Here is a 23,305-nt window from a genome sequence, read left to right on the forward strand (position 1 = left end):
CTTGTGTCTCTTTCAGTATGACACACACACACACATCCATGTTTAACTATCTCTTTGAAGACTTTGCATTGACTTCCATTCGTTTTCATTAATTTCTATTGCCTAAACCTGACCATACCCCTAACCCTTTGACCATCTTTATAGGAGGAAACTACATGGCGGCCATTTTGTGTGGGATATTTAAATAGCATATACTGCTGTTCCAACACCTAGACAACAGTGATTAATCTTAAAAACGTTTGCATATAGGCTATTGTAAGCATTATAGATGGAGAAGTTAATGGTCGTCAACATGCTAGTGTTAACCAACATGCTAATGTTAGCTTTTAATGTTAGCTTTTAATGTTAGCTTAAAAGCTAACATTAACATTTGAGCTAATATTCACTTGTAAGGCTAAATTAGCATACTGGAGTGAGTTAATGTTAGCCAACAGGCTAGTTTTAGCCAACATGCTAATGTTAGCATTTCAGCTAAAATAAAATGTGATTTTCTGGTGTGCCTCCTTCTGGAGACGACTCCAGGATAGATGCAGAAGGGGAGGGACTGTATATCCTTTCTGGCCAGGGAAGGCCGCTTGGATACCGCAGAATGAGTTGGAGTATCGCAGAAGGAATGGGATGTCTGAATTTCCCTCCTCTATCTGTTATCCCACTGGATAATATGGATTGTTCCCTTTCCTATCAAGGTATTAGTTTCATTTTTAACCTGTACTGCTTCAGTAAATCAATTACAACTGATTTTGAATGTAAAATATCTTTATTTAACTTTTTCAAAATGTGTTATAATAACAGAATTTCTCATCACTGTGAGGTTGAATACTATTCACAAATAGGAATTAGACATAATTTTCAAATCAAAATCAGTATGTCACCCTTAACCATAGCAAGCAACAGGCCCATTTGAGACTCTGTGTGCTCATTCACAATCAAGCTACTTTAGAAAAAGACTTCTCATTCCTATTATTTTTCAAACATTTTGGGCATTGAGACCTCAAAAAGCAGTGGTCCATTAGTGAGTCCAAACTGAATTGAGGATTTTAGGTCCAATAAGACCACGCAACCGTCATATTTCATACCTAAATAGTTTGAAGTAAAACCGTAACAGAACAGAAGAGTCAGCAGTAAACACATAAAAACAAAGATCTCATCAGAAATACACGACAAATATCTGTATATCATTCTGTTGTACAAAAATCAAAACTGATTCTTTTTTTTCTTTTTCTCATGGTAACACATGATAGTTTATGGTATGTTGGTAACATCTGCATTTCAGGAGTTAACAGAAAGTCATCTAGAATAACATAAGTCACTGAACATTATTCTTTTTTTTGTTCCCAATCTTTCCCGCCCCACACAATACATCTTTATATATGATATTGCATGATAAAAAGATGACAAATCATTGACATGTCCATGACATTTACATAATCCACAAAGATTTCATTTGCAGCTAGAAATGGAAAATTAGTTCTCACTGACTCTTTACACCCTTTCAGTCTTTTTCACATATTTAAATGAACCCTCGTTGCTAGACTGAGGTGAATTCAGCTTTGGACTCCAATTGAAAATAAAAAATAAAACACTATTTTTTTACTCTTATGTTTTATATATCAAAATGTGTCCACAAAGTAAGGTAACTAATTAGTCTTTGTCTCAATTTCATCATTTGAAACTGAATTGACCTCAGATCTACAAATAACCCATCTAGCTTCAGAGCTCAGTCTGAGTGAGTAGTCTTCGGTAGAAAAAAAAACAACCACTACTTGTTTTGCTGGTTCTGCACCACATCAGAATTAATTCAAGAGTTCTTAGAGGCACCTGGAGTGGTACAAATATGTGCTCATCGGGGTTAAGGTATTGTCAGTTCCTTTTTAAGGTTCTTTTTTTTCATAAGTTCATTGTCTTTCAGGAACAAAGTACCCGGAAAGAAGAGTAGAACAATGATCGTACAGGTGCTGATTCTCTGAAGCCTCACAAGACCACTTAGGCCGTAGAGCTATGTTTTCTTTATATATTAGGCATTTATATGTTATAAAATATGTCCTGGGCCTGTGAAAAAAACAAACAAAAAAAATAAACAAATGAGAGATGCATGCTACCATATGGGAGAAACATCAGTGACTGCCTATTGCAGCCCTTGGTATGGAACAGTATACGTATTCTGCTCAAATAAACACACAGACATCAAAAGCAAATATGTTTATATTTCTTTACCAAATAGTATAGTTCTGGTGCAGTGTTGGTCTATTTTTTATGTTTGCACAGATACTTCAAGGTGAAACAGAAAGAAACATTTCTTGAATGAGGGCCCAGCACTTTTACTCTACGACAGTGGATAGACATAGGCCAGGGGTCTGGCAGAGCCTCCATAGACAGCATCATTAGATTCAGCATAAGGGCTGTTATCATATTGTCTTAAAGGCCCAGATAGGAAAACAAGATCAGTGCTATTATATTCTACACTTTATCAAAAGAGACAGTGCGGAGCAACGCATCGTTTAAATGATGACCTCACCAAGTCAACATATCACTCTTATATTTGACTTGTTTGTTTGTAATTTCCATAATGAGCCTTTAATACAGTACTTAGTACACAGCTTCCTGAGAATTAGCTAGCTACCATTCTAACAACACACTGTACATCTAGCTATCTGCTCAATCTATGTAAATAGTAAAGGAATGCACTGAAATCCACTCTAAATAAACCAAGTGAAACAATATCTAATTGGTTCAGTTGGTAGGCATCTTATCTTTCATTTACAAATAAGCCAACTTTTAAAGGTTGATTGAAATTCTTCGTGGGAGAAAAATCTGTTATTTGATTCCTTAAGATTAAGTTTTTGAATTTTCGACAGAGAATTTATCAAAGTAATAAGTGATTAGTTTTCAGATGTCTTAACTGGAGTAGACAGTGATCAGATCCATCTGAATTTGGAAAACCAAATTGAGATTGAAAGAAATTTGAAAGAATTTTTAAGAGTGTGAAGGTTGGGAAGGTAATCATAAAACCACTCCAAATTTTTCGAGTTAAACACTTTCATACGACCCCACAGGACCAAGCCAACTTTGAAAAAAATCTTAGGAATTTTATTTGGCTAGCCAAGCTAACTGCAAATCCAATACTTAGCTAGCTCACTTATCTAACTCCACAATTTTGGAATGGTTAATGAAACAGTTTTAAATACACTTATGTATGCATGATGAACAGTAGTAGCTCTTTTTTTTTTACAGTTTTATCATCAGTGCAATGTGATTTACTTTGTCATTTGACTCTAGGCAAAACAATTAGTGTTGCAAGTGGAGCTTTCTTAATACTGTAAAGAGACATCTAAAGTAATAAACCAGAACTTTTGGAACTCTATGCCAGTCAACAGTGTAGCTTTATGGAGAAGCCTGCAAAGATTCTCCAGCCATGGATTGTTCTAACTACTATCTACTGCCATTAAGGCATTGACTACTCATGGACACCCCACAAAACCTCTCTAAAAAAATAAACCAACTGTCCCATACAGAGTGCATCCCTAGCAGCTCATGACATGGGTTACAGTGAGTTATAACGCAGTAAACAGGTACTTTATGCAAGCTGTATTTTTTGTGATTTGGCCCAATGTGTAAACCATGTGGTTGATATTTGATAGCTGAGAAATTAATTTGTCTTCTTAGGCGGCTTTATGGTATGACTGTACATTACCTTTGCTTGGGCGCAGCAAGTCAGTTTCTCATTTAAAACAATTATCCATGCACACAGCTAATTTTATTCCTGTCATGACTTAAGCCAAGCTTTGGGAGTTTCAGTTACAGTATGTCAGTCTGAAGGGCTGCTCTGAGAGGGATAAAAACAACCCCATGGTGCCCTGGATTACAGCAGACTGCTTTGTCATATTGTGCAACCACAGTTTGTCATGGTAGAATCCCACTTGTCACTAAACCCACAGCAATCAGTGCTGCTGGTGGTTAAAGCCTAAGAAAGCCATAAATTTGGCCAAGTACAGTTACTGATCAAATAGCTCAGACAAAAGAAAACAATGCTCTTGCTGGTATTTAACAAATATAAACAGGTGATAGCTTTTTGTTCAGATTACCACAAATTCATTTGATGAAAACTGTTAAACTACAGTACTTCCTTGGTTCTTGTGTAAACTAATAAACCAGTAACCACCAAGGCTTGATATATTTGTCTTTAGACATAGATGTGAAAGCATGTATACGTTTAAATTTTATCAGCAAGGAAAACAACCAGTTTAATGTCACAGCTACATGGTTAATGCAGGAAATCTCTAGCAGTTATCCCAGAGGACAGTGTGTGGTCTGCATGTCTTTGGGGAATTTATTTAGCTAATTTCCGCCCAATAAACTCAAGGTCCTCACTAAAGAATCAGTAGTCCCATCCACATTTTTATTCTTAAAACATGAAAATAAAAACTGCTATTTACGTATATTCTCTAGGTTAAACACATTCTAGATGTCCATGAGGTCCAGTATTTGAACTTCATTAACTGTTAAACCAGCAAGAGAACCAACGTGTGACTGGCTTTGGGCCAGTTTCAAAAACCACTAAAATGTGTAATTTTACTGTTTTTACAGTTTAAGGCTGAGAAACTGCCAGAGTGACAGATGTTTTCTCTGGATATATGGAGTATAGCATAGTACAGCATTCCCCCTTCCCCACCTGCTGCTGCACACTGCCAGTCAGCTGAGAAAAAGAAGGCTGCAACACCTCCACTTTGTTACAGAAAAGACAAGTCTGGCTGTTTAGAAATGTTTCCAAGATGTACAGCTGGAAACTGAAAGAGTTCAAGCCATCACTCTTATTACGCTGTTGCTTTTTTGAAACTTTAGTTTGCCAGCTATGAGTGGCATATATGTGAAGCAGCGGATTGCAGGCTTGCTACCTGATCTGATAGCCTGACTAATTAACCAACTAATATCTGCTTTTTGCATTTGTATCATTCTATAAAGAGCAAAAAGGCAAAAATAAACAACATCCTGCTCAATTCACACTTATTCCAAATTTTAACCTACGTATATGCGTCATACTCAATATAACAATTATTATTATTATAGATAATTATTATAACTGTATTAATCAATGTATTTTTGTAAGAGCCATAGAAAAAATAGTTGCCATTCTGTTTTAAAAGAAAGCAATTTAGTTTTTCATGTTTGTTTAATTTCTATGATACCATGACATTTATTTCTCAAGGTTAATTAATATATTATAAGAATCTTATACTGGCTCATGACTACTTCTGACCGAAAAGTAAACAGATGCTACTCACACTCTGTTTTTTCCCTTGATCAGCCAAACCCCATATACAAAGCAACTCCCCTTGTCATGACACTGGCATCATGTTTTCTTGCACACCTAAAAGATTTTGTAAAAGCTTTAAGTTCACAGTACAATACAGAAGCAATAAATAAATAAATAAATAAAAATTGGCAAATTTTTCTTAAGGTAACCTCATTGTAACAATCCAATACATAAATCTCCTGTCACTTTTCCAAACTCTAAGATGCTATTTTACATTCACTATTCTTGAATATTTCCTATTTTGTTTCTAAAGTCATGTGGGTAGCTAACTGTCTTTCGTAAGAAAGCCAAAGCAGTTTACTTTGATATGTCCCTTTCTGCTCAGTTTTAGAATTATAGCCTCTACCGTTTGAAGTTCCGCACATTACCTTTGATAAAATGTTACTTTGTGAACAAGTTCCATTGAGAATAGGTAGCTTTTAATCTGTTGTGTTCTCACAAAACATGCCCTGGTCAGCTTAAAATGGGCTATTTCAAACTAAGTTTTCTGAATTTATATTGTCATAACTAAGTAAAAAAGGTATGGTATGTAAAATCATTGTGCCTAAGGCAAAATGTTGAATAAAAGAGGATGTGAAATTTTTATTTAGTAATTACCACATTATATCTCAGTAGTGTTCATAAATAAAGATGACGGGAAGAAAACATGAGCAAAATAATTAAAATATGTTCATTTATAAGTGTTTGAGTAAATGTTGCTATAAAAACAGTATTTTTTGTTTTCAAGAAGCTGAAACTTTAATGCAACAGTTTGGATTACTGAGGTTCTGTAAAGGTATTTCAGTTACCTTTGTTAGACAGATGTCATATCACAGTGGTTTTGTAGAATATACAATGGAAGGCTAATAGCTATTCAGATGGTTGCACTCACTTTAGCTAATTCTATAATTACAAAAAAAAAAAAAACTAAAACAAAAAATATTTAAATTTATGGGATACAGTGGTGTATTAGCAGATATTAACTGTACACACTTTGTGAAGTGTAACTATGCTAAAGTTTCTTTGGCAGAGGCCATTGGCTGTATCAATCCACTTAGGATCATTTCCAAAGCACTGTGAGACCTGAAAGGAATGCAGTAATGACATGTTGCAAAGTGTAAAAGTTTACCCTTCTCTATTGACCAGTCAGATTGTGTCATTTAACAGCCTCAACCTAAGTAACTTTAGCGTAGTAACATGGACATTGCTCGGCTGGAAAAACAGTAGCGGTCACTTGTAAAAGCTTATTGTTTACTGTCCACTCAACGGCTTTGTTTTCCACAGATTAAACAATTTTAACTTGAGTTGTTTTAAATTGCTACAATTAGCTCAAGGTAATCCTGGGTGCCAAACTCCAATCCTCGAGGGACAGAGTCCTGGAACTTTTAGATATGTCCCTAGTCTAACACGCCTGAATCCAAATGGCTGAATTACCTCCTCAGTATACAGTCTAGTTTTACAGAGTCCAGCTAATGACCTAATTATTTGACTCAGGTGTGGTGAAGCAGAGGCACATGTAAAAGTAGCAGGACACCGGCCCTTGAGGCCTGGAGTTTGACACCGGTGAGCTAATCTGTCTGGCTAGCTGCAAACCTCAAATGGCTAAGCTGAGTTTTTTATTCTTCTACAATCTTACTGTGATATAACATTTGTCTAGAAAAGGTAACAGAACTAAACTTGGTACCAAAGGGAAGGAAACTTGTTGGCCAATGTTTTTTTTATTTATAACAATGCTTCTTAGCATAAAATCCTATATTGCTAAAAAGCCTTTGTGTTTCCCCTTAGTGCCATTGGTGTAAGGAATTTACTTTATGGTTCAAGCAGCAGAGTTGACTATGATGGTCACACATATTAAAACCTTTCATAATCCACCCAGCCAGTGGTGGAGGCAGTGTTATGGCGTGTCGAGGCATCCCACTGGCTGACTTGTGACAAATCCTAATTGAGGAATGAGATGTCGTCCTACAGCAGTGTTTAACCAAGCTGGTGCCCCTCTTGACAAGGGCTTACCAGGCTGTTGTTACTGTGTACAGTTCTTTAAGGGCTGTCGAGGTCCCTGATTGATAAATTAATTGGTAAATTACCAATATGTCTTGTTTCCTCAAACTTGAATCTTTCAAAGAAATAAAGGACACCAAATTGGAGCCAGCAGTAAAATACACTGTTCGGCCTTAACATAGAGGATTTGACAAGCTTTTCATGGCGGCAACCCAAAAATTCAAGTCTAATGCTCAACCCTGAATGGATTGTCTTTACAAATATGGCACCATATAAGGGAAAATTAAATTAAAGGGATTTATTACCGTGAAGCATTGTTACAATAAATAAATAAATAATCAATCAAACAAATGTTCTTACTTTCTGTTCTAAGTATATAATCAATAACTTCGAAACACCTAAATTTTAAAAATCCAAACTATCATTTCAGGACCTGCATTTGAAATTTATAATCAAGTTTAGCACATTCACTCATTCCCATTTTGTTTTCCATATTTTTAAAGAACTACACTGAACAATTATTAAAATGCTTCTGTAGTCTCTACCCTTTTATTTTTATTTATTTATTTTATTTATGCACTGTGGGTTAATCAAATATTATTCTTGTGTTTATTACAGATGGTTGTCCCACCTGTTATATCTGTGGCTACTACAAACTGTTTTAAAGAGGCATATAGATGACATCACCTTAAGACAATGCAGCACTTGGGGCCAATTCTAGCAGTCATATTCACACAGCCTTAAGACATCTGTAGCGTAAACTGATCACTGAATGCTGGAACCATAAACTGGAGTAAACTGCACACTGGAGAGTAAGATGGCACAAATAAGTGAAATACAAAAAACAAATTATTTTCTACATGACAGCTGCAGCTAAATTTCACATTAAAATCTACAACATACTGTAGGGTGAAAATCTACAACAGCTTCTTTTGTTGTCATGTTGACGCAGGAGAAGTGTCTTTTTTTCCTGGCAAAAAAAATATGATAAAGCACAATTATTCTGAGTCACGGTGCTCTGCTTCTCTGTGGATCTTCCAGCGAGATCTGTGTTATTCCCATCTGTGTGATCCCACTAAATCAGTAGTGAGGAATCACTGGAACGCAACAAATCTGCACATACTCAGGATGCTCTTCCAGCACAAAGAACACTAAAACCAAGGGTAGAAATACTATACTCAAATGCATCAGAGTCAGATGAGGTTTTGTTGTCGGGTGTTTGCGTCAGCAGTTATGTTATTTACATTGTTTAGTATGTACAGTAGAGAATCTCCCAGAGATGTTAAATTCTGTAAAGCTGCAATAGGGTACTCCTTTAAATTACTCACATTTAAAAGTCCTTAGATGAAGAACCATACAAGTCCCGGTAATGTTTTTTAAAAGTGTAATAATGGACATTCCGCTATATCGCCAGTCTTGAGTCTATAACTGTGTGGGGAGTTCGGCTAATCCGTTGTTTGATGCTATGAATGTACACATCACTCAAACTTAAAATCAATAAATAGCAACACTTTAAAGAAAGAACTGTAAATTGGACATCATGGTTCTTCATCTTAAGGATTGGAGTTCTCACACAAAAACCAAGACTTTAAATACAGTAAATGTTTTTCATCATAAAGGTATTTGTTGAGAAAGTTGAGTGTTAAATGCACTGTACAACCTTGTATTTTTTTCTTTTCAAAATATAGTTTATCCCCGTGTGTTTGTTGTAGTTGTTTTTTTATCTTACACAATCCTGTACACTTGGTGTCTGCATTGAGATTGGGTCATATCCTGATCATTAGATAGGAACAGAGAAGAATAGAGGGCAAAGAGAAAGAGAAGAGAAAGAGATAAACAGAAGTTGTTCAGTGCCATTGTTGCCCTCAGTGAAGACGTTGCACTCCATACCGCGGCTCTCTTCTGTCTCGTACCTCAATCTGATGAGAAAGACAAGACAGAAGAGACATTACTAATCTGTTTATGAAAATAAAATATAATAGGACAGCATTTCTTAACTACAAAAGGTAGATTTCATAGTCAGTCTCTATTAAAATCATGACAAGGCAAATTTGTGGTAAGCTAGCATTGGCAATGCAGTATGACTAGCTGCTACAAGAAGTTAGTAAAGCACAAGATGAAAACTCCTATGAACTTTTGTTACAAAAGTCATGGGATATTTCATGATCTGTTGTTGGCAGGCATTTGGGCTGAGATTCATTGTGCAGTAATGAGTGTGTCAAGTAGTTTTTAATGTTAATTTGAAAGACATCCGTGTAATGTTGGTGATTAACAGCCATCACTATAAAACTTCCACCGGCAATGTATTATATACTGCTGTGTATTTGTGAAAATTGCACAGAGAGTGAGGGCTCGGAAGAAAACAATCAATTCTGTTGCAGAGGTGACTGAGGTAGTTAAAAAGATCCCAGATGGCAGGATACCAGGAGATGCTGAAGGCTTTAGGCATTGTGACACTGTCATGGTGGACACACCTCCTTTATGTCTAATGGAGACCAGGACAACACCTTCAGAGCAAACTGGGTGGTGGTCCAAATCCTTAAGAAAGGTGACTGGAGAGTGTGCCCCAACTACTGAGGGATCACACTGCTCCTTCTCATTTGGAAAATGTCCGCTGTCTCGGAGACGGACTGTTGAACCTCAGATTCAGAAGCAGCATGGCTTTGATCTTGGCCAATCAAGAATGAAACAAATCTTTACTCTCATGAAATTGCTAAGAGAGACATGGGTTGATTGTCTGGTGTGCAACTGTAAAAGTCTTATGACCAAGTGCTGTGAAGGTACCTGGTGTAGGGGATGCTATTATGAGTAATTTGCTCCCTGTATGAACAAAGCAAGAATGGTGTCTGCATTCTCCATACAAAATTAAACTTATTCCTTGTGTACATTAGACTCTGTTAGGAACCTTACGATCTTATCTTTCCTTTTTTGCAGATGATGTGGTTCTGTTAGTATCTTCACACTATGTCCTTCAGCATAGTGTTGGGGTCAGTCTGTGTCTCAAGTGCAGAACTTTAAGTATCTTTGTGTTATGTTTAAAAATATTGGTGGGATTAGGTGAGAGATGGCAACAGTTTCTGAGTTTGTCTACAGTAATGCTTGAGCTGCTTTGGTCTGTCACAGACTGAAACCACAATGGCTTCTGAGCCAAAAATCAAAGCTCTCAATTTACTAGTTTGTCTATGTTAAAACCCTAACCTATAGTCTTGAGATAAGCTATTCCATATACCTTACACAGACTTGTTTCATTTTAAGCCTATTCTTTACCATGTTGCACTTTAAAAAACATGCTGCACATGTTGCACAAAATGTGCAATGCTGATGAACTTACCCTCGAAACAGCAAAATCTGCAAAGACAGAAAAGGAAAACTTGTGTTTACACACAGCAACACACAAGGAGGAAGAAATTGCATATGTCTTGAAAACATGAATACTCTTACATAAGAACGAGTAAGGCATTTAGGTCATCCTCTTACTGGGGGGCAAAACTGCTTTGATTTCTTATCTATATCTGATTTATGGTTACATTCATCTTTACATGCAGATATGTAGTAAATTAGTATATATATAGTAAATAATTTATAATTATAAATTATCTACCTTATAATATGTATGCTATTCATATTGTGTTTATATATATATAAACATATATTTATATATATATATGTGTGTGTGTGTGTGTGAGAGTGTATACACACGGTGGAGAACAAAAATGTGATTCTCTAATACATTATTATAAACTGTACAGAACAGAATGACGGCAAAGAGGGTCGATTGTTGTAACTGCTTAAGTGCTCCAGCCCACATATTATTTTAACATCACACTTTAACAACAATTGTTGCTGCTGAATGTTACTGCAATTATTTTTGTACTGTCCACTGACCGCCTTAAGCTGCTCATGGTTTCAGCACTGTGCTGTACAATATTATTTCATTATGCCAGTTTTATTATGTCTATGTTGATTTGTTTGATTACTTATTTCTTTTTGTAGTTGTTTGTTTTTATTCAATTTCTACTATCACTGTTGTCACCAGACTGCATACACTAAGACATGAAAAACTGATTTTTTTTTTTTTTTTTAAGAATGTCGCAAGGTGTTAATGACAATAAAACTAAACAACTTGGCAATTATGGAAATTATGTTTACTTCCACACATTTTGTAAAGAAAATGCTTTTGTGAGTTGGGCAACATAGTTGACTATGTGGATTGGACCCATGAACAACTTGCCAAATTCCATCTTCCATTCCAACATCAAACTGCTTATTCTGCTATCAATTTTTTTGGGTGTAGTTTATTAGATGTAAGAAACAAGTTTGAAGGAGCTAACCTTATTGGCAATTTAACAATTTATTAAGTTACAAAAAGCTCCTAATTAGTGCCCAGGAGAACTATACACACTGAGGCCAGACACCAAGACTACAGTCTGGTTTTCCACCAAAACACCAATTATCTGGCTAGATTATATTGAGTAATTTTAATATCAAACTTCAGTTGTTAATATTATGTAGTTTCCAATTTTATTTAATTTTTTTATTATCTTCTTATTAAAATCCCAAATTATAATAAAAAAAAAAACATTAATCTAAAAATCAATTAATAAACTATTTTTGAAAGTTAGGATGTATATTAGAGCTTTAGCCCATTTTGTGCTTTAAAAACCTAATCCAGTATGCTGGGTCAAACCCTGAACCCAACTCTGTAGTGTGAAATTAACCCAGACCTGGATAACTCTATGTCTTACCTGAAAGTGGGTTAGCATAAAATGTACTGTTTTAATTGAACAACGTCTGGAATGCCATAAACAGTGTGTTGTGTGCACATTTCTATTATTACAACATATTTATAAGCAATCTGAATCTTGGACCAGCGCATCAAAACAGTCTCCATTAAGTCAACGTTTTTTTCTGGAAAATATTTTGTAAAAAAAGATGATTTGCATTCTATTCACAAAAATGTTTTAAAAGTCTAAAGATTTACTGCTAAAAAAGTGATATGACTCGTTGCCTAAGTTTCAGCCATTAATTGGTTCAACATGGAGAATTTTCTTATTTTTAAGAAATAACTATCAAAAACAAACCTTATGCAGTTGCTAAAGTGTCTGGAGGCGTTTTATGTGTAATATAAAAGAGAATGTCAGCGAGGTTAATCAGATAAAAACAGAAAGACACGCCCGCGCTCTGGAATATCTCCAGTTACCATGGAAACCATCATGAAGACTGATCATCGGAAAACCGGGACATCTTACGTCACTTTACTCTCTGACTCTTCCTCTCCCTTCTCCTTTTTTGTTACTGTTTTGCTTTCCTCACATCCCTAACTATGTCTTATGTCACCCCCCCCCATTTTTTAACATTGGTCTTTGTTTTGTGATGATGCACTTTGGGTTTTTTGGTCAGATCAAATACTAAATCCTTATATAAGGAGACTTTATTGTTCAGAATAATATATCCTGCCTTTGCCCTTCCACTGCCACTCTCTGCTCTTTCTTTCCTCCTCTTCCCCTTTCTTCTTACAGCATAGAACAATGTGATTGGCCTGCTCTGATGCAATATCATGCAAACTGTCAGAAAGCCCCCAGAGGACTCTCCCCCACTCTTAGATTCAGCACTGAGAGCAATTTTGCTGGAGATACAGAGGTCAGACTGAAGTGTATTAATTTTTAAACAGGCAAATCTTACTCTTTCTAATGGTAATCCTAAACTAGTAGTCTCAGTTTAGGATCAAGAAATTAGTAAAGTTGGTGAATTTCACCTCTTGAGACATTAAGTCACTTTTATAATGATTTTTTTTTTTTTCTTAGCTAAATGGTTAGGAGTTGAAATTTAGTACCTTAAATTGTGATCTGATGAGAGTTAAATGTGTTAATAAATGTACAAATTACACTGAAAGTTAGATATCTATAAACCTTCAACTTTGAAAAATACATACAATTAGTAATGTGTATTGCCTTAAACAAGATTAGACTGTCTAAAATCCATGTATCCATGTATATATTAGATGCATGTGTACACATATACGTACTTTCCCTTTCTATTCTCAAAGGAATTTTGAATATTACTCGAAAGCATGTATCCCTCTCACAAACTGATGGGCTGGGGCTGCTGGAGCTGGCCGAATGGTTGGGCGGGTTTGGCTGTGTGCTGCTCTGCTGGGTGTTGTGTCCGGGGGGGGATCGAGGCGGCAGGCTAGAGGGTGGCGTGGGGCAACTTCAGCGTGTGGCGTGGGGGGGTTGTGTCCTCTTCTTGGATGTGGGGTCGCTGGCATTGGGATCGGCTGAGTGGCAGTGGTAGACCTGAGCTGGATAATGTTTGTCCCTGGACTATAGTTGCAGTGACAGTGATGTGGTGTGTCTGTGTGGTTGCGGGGGCGTGGTAGGGGACGCCGGCCCCAAGTGCTTGCTGCTGGCCGGGGACCTCGTGAGTTTGCCCCACCTTGGTGTAGAGTCGGGGGTTCTGTTGTGGGCGGAATGCTCAAAGGTGTCTGCCCTGTTGCGCCTGTGGGCAGGGGAGCTTGTGATGTGTGGGTGTCGCTTCGTCGGCTTTTCGGGGATGAAGCTCACCCGTGGGGGTGTGCCCATGTGCTGTAGGGAGGGGGGCTGGGTGCTTTGGTGTGTGCTGGCTCACTCCTGGTGGCTGCTTGACGGGGCCTTTGAATGTCTGTGGCTTGGATCTCCTCTGTATCTGTCCCGGGTCCAGGGGGGGAAGTCTGTGGCTCCTCACTCTCGCTATTGCATATTTTTATGGAGAAACCTTTTATACACAAGCGCGCCCACACTCAGACCCACAGGTGTTTAGATTCAGGTGTTAACAGATACACAAATGTTCTATATTGACCCGCATTTACCACTAAATACATCTTGCATTCATACGTACCAGGCACTTTTTGGTAAAAAAGCTATGAATGTTTCTGCAGATAACACCCTGCTTGTAGGTGCAAGCACGGTGTTATCTTGTATTCTCTTCATCCTTCTTTCTTTCCTCCATTCTTTTCTCCTTCTGTCCCCTTTTCTTTTTTGTCCCAACTCTCTCTCTTTTGTATGGAACCAAATGTGTCCTAATATTCTAATTAAAATGTATTAATAAAATGCTTTTTCATTTTCAAAATAAAGCTGCATTTTTGACTCATAAATAAAATTAAAAATAAATAATTCAAACTGCATTTTCAGTTTCTTCTCCAAGACTGCTCAATTTGTAAATTAATTAAAACGATGTATAAAATAACATTTAACAATTCATTTTCAAAAGATGTCTCAGAAAAAAGTGACAAAAATTCCTTTTGAAATGTCAAATTTGAAAATTAAAATGTATTAACAGAAATGCTTTTTCATTTTAAAGTCAGCTGCATTTTTTGACTGATAAATGAAATTGCTAATAGAATGTTCAAACTACGTTTTCACTTTCTTCTTGTTGTGACTATGAATCTGAGAATATTATTTAATATTTAATATTAATATTTTAATATTTTATCAAGGGCTGCACTGTGGCACAGTTGGTAGCACTGTTGCCTTGCAGCAAGAACATCCTGGGTTCGATTCCCTGCCAGGGGTCTTTCTGCATGGAGTTTGCATGTTCTCCCTGTGCATGTGTGGGTTCTCACCAGGTACTCTGGCTTCCTCCAACAGTCCAACGACATGCCTGTTAGGTTAATTGGTCACTCTAAATTGCCCTCAGGTGTATGAAAGAGTGTGTGCATGGTTGTTTATGTGTTGCCCTGTGATGGACTGGCGACCTGTCCAGGGTGTGCCCCGCCTCTCACCCATAGACTGCTGGAGATAGGCACCAGCTCCCCAGCGACCCACTATGGAATAAGCGGTAGAAAATGACTGAATGACTATTTTATCAAATAATATTTTGGTCTGTTAAGGGTTGTCCTGTGAATACCAGCCCAGTAAGGCGATGGTATTAGGACAAAATAGAAAGGTGTGAGCCAAGCTCTGACATTATTGAACAGCAAAATTCTGCGCACACATGGAATGAATTCACTCAATTTCTTAAAATACAAGAATTTATTAACAAAAATACATCAACTCAGAGTCAAACATATTTCAATCAACAAACTATTTATTATGCTAAAACAATCCAACTAACTAAGTCATGTTTTAAAGAATGATCTGCTGAATAAAACCAACCTTCTGGATGACCATTTCTCAACGGTGTCTAATTAGCTGCCTTTATTTATTAAAATAATATTTAAAGAAATATTATTAAGGGAATATTTTGGAAAAGAGCTAAATCTTTCTGGAGAAATGGGGCTTAATGGTGTTTACTGAGTTATCAGATTTAGTAAAATAATGTTTAGGGACTATTATTTACAAGCTTGAAAACTAACAACCTTTCTGGGTAAAATATTGTTTAGCAGGCAAGCACGTGTTCTTAGCTGGTTAGCAGTGAAAGCTAACAAAAGAAGCTAATAGTTTAGCACCAGAATCAAACACACACTTTTAAAATACCGTTAATAAAAGGGTTAAAATGCATGAGCATGGACGATGCGTTATGGCCGATCTTCTGTGTTTAAAATCACCCTTTAAATAAAGTCTGTCTTAACTTTAAAAACACACAAACACAGAACACAAAGCTGAGCACGTGTGCTGCAGATAGCCTGCTACCACCAAGATAGCGGAGTTCAACACAAACAAAACCAAACTTCATAAAATGAAAAACGTTTAGATCATTTCATCCTAAATAACTCTCTATTACTCTGCCCAAACACCTAACCTCGTATAAACCATGCTGAGGAGTTGTCCTGGCGATGACGAAGTTTGAAGAAACTCTGTGAACAAAGGGTTAGCTTCCAGCTAACCTCCGGAGCAGTGGCTGGGCGGCCCGTTCTGTCCACTGACCATACTGCACGTTACCACGGTGATGCGGCTGTCGTCCTTTCAGACCGGGAAAAACCGCTCCACTCTTTGTAGAGACAGCGTCTCTACTGGGGACTTCTCTGGAACACAGTTTGCTTCTGCAGGCCTTAGAGAAAAAGTCAAGCCAGGCTTATACCTTAATTACCCCTTTTTATGAATGAATACCGGATACACAAACAGTAATTCATCCGTACTTAACTCAGTGCATATGATCGATGATCGTATGACACCCTTGGATCCAGTTTGAGTTATGTCTGTTTGCCAGCAAAGAGACATTAGCGCGCTGTGAAGACCATTGGAAAAGGTGGGGGTTTTATACGGGCAGTGGCATCATGAGAAGTCCGCTGCTACCCCCCTTTCCCCTTCTGAAGTTGTGCTGGAAGTCGGTTAAATGCAATTTATTTTGAAAGTTCCAGAAAAGTTTATACCGGAGTTTTCATGTTGAAATCCATGGCTGTGGTCCCAACATTCTTCAAGACAGCTCATTGTGTAACACAACTAAAGAAATAACTAAGAGGAAAATGCTTTTTCGTTTTCATGTCCGCGCCTACAAAAAGTGTTCCATAAATCAATTTAACTTTGCAATTCCAAGCGGCGCAGGAGAGTGACGTCAGTGGCAACTTTTCTTCTCCTTCCCCTGACCGCACCATTATGCATCTTGTACGTTAGGGAGCGGTGTGCATTGCTCCCAAGACGAAATGAGAGCGCAAAGATTGTGTTCAGAGACAGTGGGAAATCACCATGTCCAAATCCATACCAGAGTTGCTAAGGGAAGCCGCAGCTGCCCTGGAACGGCAACACAATCTAATAGTATGTCTCTGCAGACTGGAAACTGCAGTTTCAGTCCTGCACGTTCAGACCTGCAGTTCTAGACCACTTGTTTTCCTGACTGAAATAAAAAAAAATTTTCACACAAATAAATATAAAGAATTTCCCTTTGGGTATCAATAGGCTACTTCTGATTTCAATTTAGCCTGAGGTCTTTTTCAGCAACAGCTATTAAAGCTAATTAAAACACTGGTTGTAATAGTTTAGAGATTTAGTTCACCCCAATACCAAACAGCTTATCACATTAAACTACTATCAGTAGAGTTCATTGACAGTTTTGTTGCCTGTGGTGAGAATCTACAATGTATATAGTCATGGAAATAAAGAAACCCATTAAGTAAAAAAGTGTATTTAAAACTTTTGACTGGTGGTGTGTGTGTGTATACTGTATATATATATATATATATATATATATATATATATATATATATATACACTCACCGGCCACTTTATTAGGTACACCTTGCTAGTACCGGGTTGGACCCCTTTTGCCTTCAGAGCTGCCTTAATCCTTTGTGGCATGGATCTCAGATAGTTTGATCCATATTAACATGATAGCATCACACAGATGCTGCAGATTTGTTGGTTGCACATCCATGATACGAATCTCCCGTTCCACCACATCCCAAAGGTGCTCTATTGGATTGAGATCTGGTGACTGTGGAGGCCATTTGAGTACAGTGAACTTATTCTCATGTTCAAGAAACCAGTCTGAGATGATTCGTGCTTTATAACATGGCGCGCTTTCCTGCTGGAAGTAACCATCAGAAGATGGGTACACTGTGGTCATAAAGGAATGGACATGGTCAGCAATAATACTCAGGTAGGCTGTGGCGTTGACACGATGCTCAAGTGGTACTAAGGGGCCCAAAGTGTGCCAAGAAAATATCCCCCACACCATTACACCACCACCACCAGCCTGAACCGTTGATACAAGGCAGGATGGATCCATGCTTTCATGTTGTTGACGCCAAATTCTGACCCTACCATCCGAATGTCGCAGCAGAAATCGAGACTCATCAGACCAGGCAATGTTTTTCCAATCTTCTATTGTCCAATTTTGGTGAGCCTGTGCGAATTGTAGCCTCAGTTTTCTGTTCTTAGCTAACAGGAGTGGCACCCAGTGTGGTCTTCTGCTGCTGTAGCCCATTTGCCTCAAGGTTTGATGTATTGTGCATTCAGAGATGCTCTGCTGCATGCCTTGGTTGTAATGAGTGGTTATTTGAGTTACTGTTGCCTTTCTATGAGCTCAAACCAGTCTGGCAATTCTCCTCTGACCTCTGGCATCAACAAGGCATTTGTGTCCCCAAAACTGCTGCTCACTGGATATTTTCTCTCTTTCAGGCCATTTATTGTAAACCCTAGAGATGGTAGCGCATGAAAATCCCAGTAGATCAGCAGTTTCTGAAATACTCAGACCAGCCTGTCTGGCACCACGTTCAAAGTCACTTAAATCATCTTTATTCCCCATTCTGATGCTCAGTTTGAACAGCAGCAGATTGTCTTGACCACGTCTACATCCCTAAATGCATTGAGTTGCTGCCATGTGATTGGTTGATTAGAAATTTACGTTAATGAGCAGTTGGACAGGTGTACCTAATAAAGTGGCCGGTGAGTGTACATATATATATATATATATATATATATATATATATATATATATATATATACACAGTACAGACCAAAAGTTTGGACACACCTTCTTATTCAAAGAGTTTCTTTATTTTCATGACTATGAATATTTTAGCTTCACACTGGAGGCATTAAAACTATGAATTAACACATGTGGAATTATATACTGAACAAAAAAGTGAACTGAAAATATGTCTTATATTCTAGGTTCTTCAAAGTAGCCACCTTTTGCTTTGATTACTGCTCTGCACACTCTTGACATTCTGTTGATGAGCTTCAAGAGGTAGTCACCTGAAATGGTTTTCCAACAGTCTTGAAGGAGGTCCCAGAGATGCTTAGCACTTGTTGGCCCTTTTGCCTTCACTCTGTGGCCCAGCTCACCCCAAACTATCTCGATTGGGTTCAGGTCCGGTGACTGTGGAGGCCAGGTCATCTGGCGCAGCACCCCATCACTCTCCTTCTTGGTCAAATAGCCCTTACACAGCCTGGAGGTGTGTTTGGGGTCATTGTCCTGTTGAAAAATAAATGATGGTCCAACTAAATGCAAACCGGATGGAATAGCATGCCATTGCAAGATGCTGTTGTAACCATGCTGGTTCAGTATGCCTTCAATTTTGAATAAATCCCCAACAGTGTCACCAGCAAAGCACCCCCACACCATCACACCTCCTCCTCCATGCTTCTTGGTGGGAACCAGGCATGTAGAGTCCATCCGTTCACCTCTTCTGCGCCGCACAAAGACACGGTGGTTGAAACCAAAGATCTCAAACTTGGACTCATCAGACCAAAGCACAGATTTCCACTGGTCTAATGTCCATTCCTAGTGTTCTTTAGCCCAAACAAGTTGCTTCTGCTTGTCGCCTGTCCTCAGCAGTGGTTTCCTAGCAGCTATTTTACAATGAAGGCCTGATTCACACAGTCTCCTCTTAACAGTTGTTCTAGAGATGTGTCTGCTGCTAGAACTCTGTGTGGCATTGACTTGTTCTCTAATCTGAGCTGCTGTTAACCTGCGATTTCTGAGGCTGGTGACTCGGATGAACTTATCGTCCGCACCAGAGGTGACTCTTGGTCTTCCTTTCCTGGGGCGGTCCTCGTGTGAGCCAGTTTCTTTGTAGCGCTTGATGGTTTTTGCATCTGCACTTGGGGACACTTTCAAAGTTTTCCCAATTGTTCAGACTGACTGACCGACCTTCATTTCTTAAAGTAATGATGGCCACTAGTTGTTCTTCACTTAGCTGCTTTTTTCTTGCCATAATACAAATTCTAACAGTCTATTCAGTAGGACTATCAGCTGTGTATTGTAGCCACCTTCGGCACAACACAACTGATGGTCCCAACCCCGTTTATAAGGTTTGAAATCCCACTTATTAAACCTGACAGTGTACACCTGTGAAGTGAAAACCATTTCAGGTGAGTACCTCTTGAAGCTCATCAACAGAATGCCAAGAGTGTGCGGAGCAGTAATGGAAGCAAAAGGTGGCTACTTTGAAGAACCTAGAATATAAGACATATTTTCAGTTGTTTCACACTTTTTTGTTCAGTATATAATTCCACATGTGTTAATTCATAGTTTTGATGCCTTCAGTGTGAAGCTACAATATTCATAGTCATGAAAATAAAGACAACTCTTTGAATGGGAAGGTGTGTCCAAACTTTTGGTCTGTACTGTATATATATATATATATATATATATATATATATATATATATATATATATATATATATATATATATCGTTCGCCATCCATGTTGACTCGGACAAGGAAATAGATGGCGCTGTTGCGGAAGAGATTAGTACTGAACCTTGTGGGACATCACAGGCAATACTGAACCATGCAGATTTTTACTAAAAAATTTGTACAAATTTGCTATTATTAAGATAACGTATTCACTAGTTGTTTGCTATCCCACTCTCACCATATATTTCCATTTTTTGTAGTAATATTGTAGGGTCACTGCATATGTTTTATTATCTATGTATTCAGTTTTTTTCCCATTAACTCTATCATTGCCATAGATGTTGATCTAATTGATTTAAAACTATGCTGAGTCTCCATTAAAAAATATATATGTTATATTTTATATATTTCAAAAAAGCTGTCAAGCCTTGCAGAAAATAGATTTTCATTATGCTGAAAATGCTGAGTGAATCAACTTATCATTTAAAGTTCAAACTCAATTTTACTTTGGATTGATGTATGGATTTCAGCTTTAGTGTAGAAGTACAGTGAATGTTCAATAATGGTGAAGAGCATTTCCTGCGCAATTTTGATTTGAACATACATTATAAAGTCTTCAGCCAACTTTTATCTCTATGAACAGTCATTTACCGCACATTTTGCAGACAATGTTAATAGTATGGTGAGGGTGGATGGTGGCAAGCTTCAATTTACTACTTTAAAAACCTTGAAACAAACTAATGTCCCTTTTCCATTGGCTCGTTTTAGCCAGTGCGTCTCCGCTCCACTGGGTTTCGCTCTACTCAGTATGGTACCAGTTGTGTTTCCATTGACCCAGTGATGCCTTGAGCTATGACTGCTGAAGCCCTGTCTCCAGCTGTCAGTGTAGTGGCCTGTGTTGCTATTAACGTTACTGTGTGACATTGTCACATTAAAGTAATCTGTTTGAAACGATAAAAAATAAAAATAATAATTGAATAAAAAATAAAAACAAACTAAATACTAATAACGTTTATATTATTGCATATGCAAGAAAGTCTTATATATATTTTCCCATGTATAAAATTATCCACTGGAACGATTACCTGGATCACAACCCAGCCAGAACTTCTAAAAAAAAGGTTCAGGGGTTCTGACGTGAGGGATGGCAGGAGAAGCAGAGAGGAGAGACACTGTCTGGACTGGTGAAGTTACAATTTATGATGAAGTTTGTGTCTCAGGCATGGCAATGATGAAAACAAGGACTTCAAAGCGCAAACCATGGACTTTTGATCGCGTTGAAATTAGAGTTAGGTTGGTTATTTGTGCTCCACAAATTCAGCGGGTTCCTACAGTTTGATCCGATGAAAGCAGTTTGATTACAGGCAGCTTCTCTCTGCTTGCTCCCTCCTCCTGCAGTTGCTGGTTTGCTTAAAGACCGTCAATAAGTTTCTGAACCAAACACGTTGTTTCATGGTGGCATTATTTTGTGTGTTTTGGAGGAAATATTTGTGCATCTGAACAGCTGATTTTATGTGTGATCAGCTGGTTTAGAATGTTATTAAATACAGCGCTCCGCCTGCGTGTAATTCAGAAACATAACATAGTGTCCTTATTCTTTCTGCCTTTAGGCATGGTTTTATAATTTGAAAAAAGTAAAATTACATTCCGGGTTGACCCGCTCCTGCCATTGTAGTCGTTGTAGTCGCTCTTGAGTTTTATTAACTTTTGGGCTGCATTGAGGTCTGCACGATGGCACAGTTGGTAGCACTGTTGCTCTTTCTGCATGGAGTTTGCATGTTCTCCCCATGCATGCGTGGGTTCTCTCCAGGTACTCTGGCTTCCTCCCACAGTCCAAAAACATGACTGTTAGGTTAATGGGTTTCTCTAAATTGCCATTGGTGTGTGTGTGGTTGTTTGTCCTCTTTGTGTCTGTGTTGCCCTGCGATGGACTGGCGATCTGTCCAGGGTGTACACTACCTCTCGCCCATAGACTGCTGTAGATAGGCTCCAGCTTCCCCGGGACCCACTATGGGGCAAGCGGTAGAAAATGACTGACTGATATGATGTCCTTTTTCTTTCTGCCTTCAGGCATGGTTTATGATTTGTAAATAGTAAAATTATATTCCGGGTAGACCCGCTCCTGCCATTGAGGTCCTTAATATCGTTGTAGTTGCTCTTGAGTTTTATTAGCTTTTCCCTGCTCTACCTCAGCAAAAAGTATTTCTACTGGTCCCATGACCAATAACTGAACAGCAGTCTGTTCACATCACATGTAGTCCCTACTCAGTCCCAGTTGTACCTGCTCTGCAGCAGGGACCAAAAAACTAGGTACCAGTACTGAAAAATCCATGATGGAAAGGCTCACAAAGCGAGCTGAGTGGAGTCGAAAAGGGCCAAATCGAGCCAGTGGAAAAGGGGCATAAAAGAGTTAAAGACTGATAACATAGAAAAGCTACTTCTGCGACTAAAACAAAACTGCAGCTTTAAATGTTTAAGTCATATAATTATATTATAGAAATATAACAGAATCATTTAATTGTTACATATTTTGAATGAAATATGGCAACAAAAATAATTTGAAAATAAAACAAATAACCTTACCTCTGTGCTGAGCTAGCAAACAGTGTATCTTCTAATTCTGGTTAAACCTTTAATTACCCAGTGTGAAATAGCCAGAAACCCCAAATGTATGAAAACACGTAATGAACAAATTGATCATTCAGTGTGAGCTCTTTTTTATGGGAGAAAGTGGGAAAAGTATTCATGAACAGCCATTTTCAAAGTTTTTAGCAACATTTTTCTCTGTACACTCTTTGTACACTCTAAAAATTTAGAAATACTAAAATTATTTTTGTTTGCTAAATCCTAGAATAATGTGAGAGATGGGAGAGAGAGGAAATTCGTTATTGCTTTCTTTTAGAATTTTTAAATTTAGAAGCTTACATAAATTTTCTATGGGACTGATATCAAACCCATTTGAGTCCAAGCTTTAACGTCTTGGCTGACATCTTGAGATGTTGCCACATAATGTTCTTC

The 23,305-nt window shown here is 37.9% G+C and overlaps 1 protein-coding gene across 1 annotated transcript in view; it reads right to left on the reverse strand.

Moving 5' to 3' along the window:
* Nucleotides 1-738: 738 nt before the first annotated feature.
* lhfpl4a (LHFPL tetraspan subfamily member 4a) overlaps nucleotides 739-23,305 on the reverse strand; it is a 72,458-nt gene continuing 49,891 nt past the window's right edge. The window contains exons 3-4 of the mRNA XM_047375784.1: nucleotides 10,620-10,636; nucleotides 739-9,207 (exon numbers count right to left, since the gene is read on the reverse strand). Coding sequence (XP_047231740.1) covers nucleotides 9,154-9,207; nucleotides 10,620-10,636 — 71 coding nt within the window. The 3' untranslated portion in view covers nucleotides 739-9,153. The remainder of the gene's footprint in view (nucleotides 9,208-10,619; nucleotides 10,637-23,305) is intronic.

Source organism: Girardinichthys multiradiatus, chromosome 1 (genome assembly GCF_021462225.1).
Source record: "Girardinichthys multiradiatus isolate DD_20200921_A chromosome 1, DD_fGirMul_XY1, whole genome shotgun sequence".
In the NCBI taxonomy this organism is placed as follows: Eukaryota; Metazoa; Chordata; class Actinopteri; order Cyprinodontiformes; family Goodeidae; genus Girardinichthys; species Girardinichthys multiradiatus.